Source organism: Phoxinus phoxinus, assembly GCF_949152265.1.
Source record: "Phoxinus phoxinus genome assembly, chromosome: 19".
NCBI classification, from domain to species: domain Eukaryota; kingdom Metazoa; phylum Chordata; class Actinopteri; order Cypriniformes; family Leuciscidae; genus Phoxinus; species Phoxinus phoxinus.
In genome coordinates this window covers 192,463-197,500 of record NC_136894.1, presented here as the reverse complement: position 1 = coordinate 197,500, position 5,038 = coordinate 192,463, and the positions used below count along the sequence as shown (strand labels likewise).

General features: G+C 44.5%; 1 protein-coding gene across 1 annotated transcript in view; it reads left to right on the top strand.

The window, feature by feature from the left end:
- The window catches only part of LOC306987608 (nucleoside diphosphate kinase A2), a 3,099-nt gene extending 1,498 nt beyond the window's left edge, over window positions 1–1,601 (top strand). Inside the window, exons 2-5 of the mRNA XM_079592025.1 lie at window positions 542–674; window positions 763–864; window positions 931–1,043; window positions 1,408–1,601. Of these exons, the coding sequence (XP_079448151.1) occupies window positions 546–674; window positions 763–864; window positions 931–1,043; window positions 1,408–1,525 (462 nt within the window). The 5' untranslated portion in view covers window positions 542–545 and the 3' untranslated portion in view covers window positions 1,526–1,601. The remainder of the gene's footprint in view (window positions 1–541; window positions 675–762; window positions 865–930; window positions 1,044–1,407) is intronic.
- The last annotated feature ends 3,437 nt before the right edge of the window (window positions 1,602–5,038 follow it).

The following is a 5,038-nucleotide window of genomic DNA, read 5'->3' as shown; positions in this document are numbered from 1 at the left end:
TCTTCTCTCCTCAGACTCGTGTGTGTGTGTGTTCTTCTCTCCTCAGACTCGTGTGTGTTGTCTCCTCAGACTCGTGTGTGTGTTGTCTCCTCAGACTCGTGTGTGTGTGTTGTCTCCTCAGACTCGTGTGTGTGTGTGTTGTCTCCTCAGACTCGTGTGTGTGTGTGTTGTCTCCTCAGACGTGTGTGTGTGTGTTGTCTCCTCAGACGTGTGTGTGTGTGTTGTCTCCTCAGACGTGTGTGTGTGTGTTGTCTCCTCAGACTCGTGTGTGTGTTCTTCTCTCCTCAGACTCGTGTGTGTGTTCTTCTCTCCTCAGACTCGTGTGTGTGTGTGTTGTCTCCTCAGAATCGTGTGTGTGTGTGTGTTGTCTCAGACTCATGTGTGTGTTCTTCTCTCCTCAGACTCATGTGTGTGTTCTTCTCTCCTCAGACTCATGTGTGTGTTCTTCTCTCCTCAGACTCATGTGTGTGTTCTTCTCTCCTCAGACTCATGTGTGTGTTCTTCTCTCCTCAGACTCATGTGTGTGTTCTTCTCTCCTCAGAGTCATGGCTGCTAAAACCGAACGCACCTTCATCGCCATTAAGCCTGACGGCGTGCAGCGAGGCCTGATGGGAGAGATCATCAAGCGCTTCGAGCAGAGGGGCTTCCGTCTGGTGGCCGCCAAGTTCCTGCAGGTGTGTGTTCATCCGCGGATGCTAACGCTCTCTGCTCACTCATGCTAACGCTCTCTGCGCGCTCATGCTAACGTGTCTCTGCTCGCAGGCGTCTGAGACTCTGCTGAAGGAGCACTACATCGACCTGAAGGACATGCCCTTCTACGCCGGGCTGGTGAAGTACATGAGCACCGGGCCGGTGCTGGCCATGGTGAGCCTTCGATCATCTGTAGCTGTATGCTAACGAAGCGTGCGATGCTAACGTGTGTGTCTGCAGGTGTGGGAGGGCCTGAGTGTGGTGAAGATCGGGCGCGTGATGCTCGGCGAGACCAACCCCATCGACTCCAAGCCCGGCACCATCCGCGGCGATCTCTGCATCGAAGTGGGCAGGTGTGTGTGACCGAGACTGGGAATGACCAGCGTCGGGTTTAGCTCAGTACTTGTTACGCTATCAGATTACTGTTGCAAGCAACTAGTAAAGTAACACATTTTTCAATTTACAACAAAATATGTAAGTTACTTTTTCAAATAAGTAACGCTAGTTCCTTTCACATTTATTGACTGACCGTCTGCCGTCCTCATGTTGGGAGAAATAAAGTGAACCTGTTTTAGTTCTAGACTAAACGTGAACAAGCATTTACTAAGTAACGCAATTAGGTGCTTTTGTTTTTGTGAGTAACGTAATATTGTAATGCATTTAAAGTAACTCCCCCATCCGGAGAATGACGCGTGTGTGTGTGTGTGTGTGCTTCAGGAACCTGATCCACGGCAGCGACTCGGTGGCCAGCGCGACTAAAGAGATCGCCCTGTGGTTCAAGGCGGAGGAGCTGGTGAGCTACAAGAGCTGCGCGCACGACTGGCTCTACGAGTAACACACACGTCAACCCCTGCTGGAGTGTGTGTGTGTGTCTGTCTGGAGCACTTGTTTAAATAAAACCTGGAATCTCACTTTCGTATTCTTCTCTTTATTCTTCACGATCATTCTCCAAACCAGCTTTAGTTCAGCTCCAGCCTGGCGTGATGTGGCTCAGGAGAGTGTTCAGCTCGATGACAGTTTAGTTGGTTGCATGAATATAACAAACCCATAATGTGAATTTTAATAAAGCAAAGTTGAATTATGGATTGGTTTGGTTACACTTAACTTTAAGCTCAAACTATTTCAACGCATGCACTTGGGCAGATTTCAAGTGGACCTCACTGTCAGTCTCTGCCACCAATAAACGTCTCCTGTAAAACACAACTGGTGTGTCTGGCATCATGGCGGAGCGATCCTTCTGGAAGCTTCATATTTCTGTCCATGGGTATGAAAATCATATCTGCATATTTTCAGCTCCACTGCTTCATTCACTCAAACATCGATCAAGAACTTTAGTTCAAACTGAATAAAAATAAAAATCTCCCTTTTTTGGACAGTGGTGCATGAAGTCACAATAAGACCTGATTAAATATAATTTTGTTTATCAGTTATTTAAAGTCGGCATGAAATCAAAATTGACCCTATTTACTTTGTTAGCGGATATTACTAGTCTTGTGGTGAACAATTAATCCGTGCAAGTTAATACACGGAAAAAAATTGTTTGCCGAAGTTATCTTTAATCAAAGTCTGAAAAGTTACTTCCGGGTCTGGAATGGCGTTCCTTTCTGATGACGTAGGTTTGACGGCTCGGGTGGTTAATCGCTTAACCGCTCCCTCAACCCGTTACTGTGCTGTGGGCGAGAGACGGAGAGCAGGAGCGCTGGAGTAAAACCCTCTGTTCAATATTCCGGTTCACTCGGAAATGCGTCACAACACTTGAGAAAAGTCGTTTGCAACTTCCGGTTCACGCGGACTTTAATATACTGTTGTTTTTTTTTAAAGGAAATTGGGTTTCTCATGCCATTTTTATTCAATTGTATTTCTTTTCATGTCTCTTATGTGAGAACTGGTCCATGTTTGAGTTGACACTCCGTATGAGACTTTAAATAGTTGGGAATGGAGCCTGGTTTCTCCATTCTGTCACTGATGGAGTTCTGGTTCCTGTTGCTTTTGGCTTGCTTAGTTTTGGACATTTAATATTCCACAATATTATTGATTTTCCTGCATTGGCATCATTATATGAGAACTGAACTGAGTTGGATAATGACATCATGGTTTACTCCAGAAAAATGGAGCGCAACTGGAAGAAAACAAGATTAGAGGTGTTTCCAAGCGGCAACCTCCCCATCTCTCTCTTGAAACCAACACGGAAGTGAATTAAACGGCAATTCATCGACTGGCCGCTTGAGGCTGGCTGCAGAAGGGAGTCAAATCTGTATCTCCCGCATGTTAAAATGCCCAACTTTACAGCAGAACAAAACATGTTTACAGCCTGGTTCTCTCTGTGGCTTTGGTCTATAAAGCTAACTTTGCCCTTCATAACAACTGTGAGGGGGGTGCATTTTTTTATAACTCGCCCGTGTAGTTGATTAATATTTAAAGTTCTGCTAAATTAAGGGTGTGTCCACTTTTGAGTGACAGGTGGATTCCCGCTGATGTAAATGCTAGCCGGTTAGCAGTCACTTCACTTCAGCAAATTCCAGCTGCTGAATTTGCCATCTCTGCCGTGTTTGTGCTTTTATTCGGGATTATTTCATATAATTTAATACACCCGTGGCCCATTACCTCGCCCACGGCTTTGGATTCCGCCGTTTTTCGTCGAGTGTCGTTCGAGAGAACAGCCAGCGCTGTATTCCAGTCGTTCTCCTCTGTGATCATGCACTAATGGATGTGATGTCTGACAATTTCGTTGCTTTTTGGAGTTTTCAGATTTAAAAGCGTCTATAGATATAAAGGCTACACTCGTTCTGCGGTGCCGTTGCTCTGGGACAGATTATAACATCATGCTTATGTACCGTCAGATGAAATCCTGCAGGTGTCTGTGCTTTCTCCGTCCATGCAATAAATGCACATCCTTGAATGAGCGCGTATTTCTAGCGCATTTAACGTTACTTGAACTTCACAGGTAATATATCTATTTTTTGACCCATTTGAGAATCGAGATGCGGCCAAAATCAGAATTTAAAATGGACTGAATAATAAAGCTCTACGAACTTGACGAGCGATGCCGCGCTGACGGACCATAGACTGTAATAAATTGAGTGACTGACATGTATGCACATAATCACGGTCACACACTCTCAGAGAGTAGCCTAATATTGTAAAGTTACTGCATAATACATTTTCAACAAGCAGAATAACTTAGCTGCACAGAATCGCGATACACAGTCTCACTTGTAGCTATGTCTTTTAACTATTACAATATTTCGAAGGGCAAAAACAGGACCTTTTAATTGCCATTCTGATTTTAATCATCAACTGTCAGTGTCACTTTAGCGCGAGCCCCTGTGCAGTCGCAGACTTGGTACTGTGAGTAGCATATAGCATTAGCTCCCAAGCCTGCTAACTCCATAACGTCGCGCTAGGTGGGCGTGGTTTCAGATAGCCAGGCTCCTCAGCTCCGCCTCTTTGCCCATATTCTGTTATCCGGGAGTGACGAGCGGTGACGCGAGGCCAAGATGGCGACGGCCGGCTCCGCCCACTTTAGGCTTCAAAAATGCTCTTCAGAAACCTACGGGTGACGTCACGGACACTACGTCCATATTTTTTTACAGTCTATGGGTGTTTCGCATCTCATGGAAGGAGAGCTCGATTGCTTACAGAGAGGCTTTAAAAGCTGCTAGATCTGCTTATTTTTCAACCCTATTAGAAGAAAATAAACATAATCCTAGGTATTTATTTGAAACAGTGGCTAAACTAACGAAAAAGAAAGCTTCAAGCCCAGAAGTTTCCAAGCAACACAGCAGTAATGACTTTATGAACTTCTTCACTTATAAGATCGATAATATCAGGGACAAAATTATAACTATGCAACCGTCTAATACAGTATCGCATCAGGAAGTGCATTGTAGTCTCCCTGAGGGAAAATTTGATTCATTCGTTGCTATAGGAGAGGAAGAATTTTGCAAACTCGTCAGATCATCTAAATCGACAACGTGTATGTTAGACCCTATACCGACTAAGCTGCTGAAAGAGATGCTTCCAGATGTCATAGATCCTCTTCTTAATATCATTCATTCATCTTTGTCTCTAGGATACGTACCAAAAACCTTTAAGCTAGCTATGATTAAACCGCTTGTTAAAAAACAGCAACTTGATCCTACAAAACTAGTCAATTACAGGCCGATCTCTAATCTGCCATTTCTGTCAAAGATATTAGAAAAAGCAGTATCCTCACAACTGTGTTCCTTTCTTGAAAGAAATGATATCTGAGGATTTTCAGTCCGGATTTAGACCGTACCATAGTACCGAGACAGCTCTCGTTAGAGTCACAAATGATTTGCTCTTATCATCCGATCGTGGTTGTGTC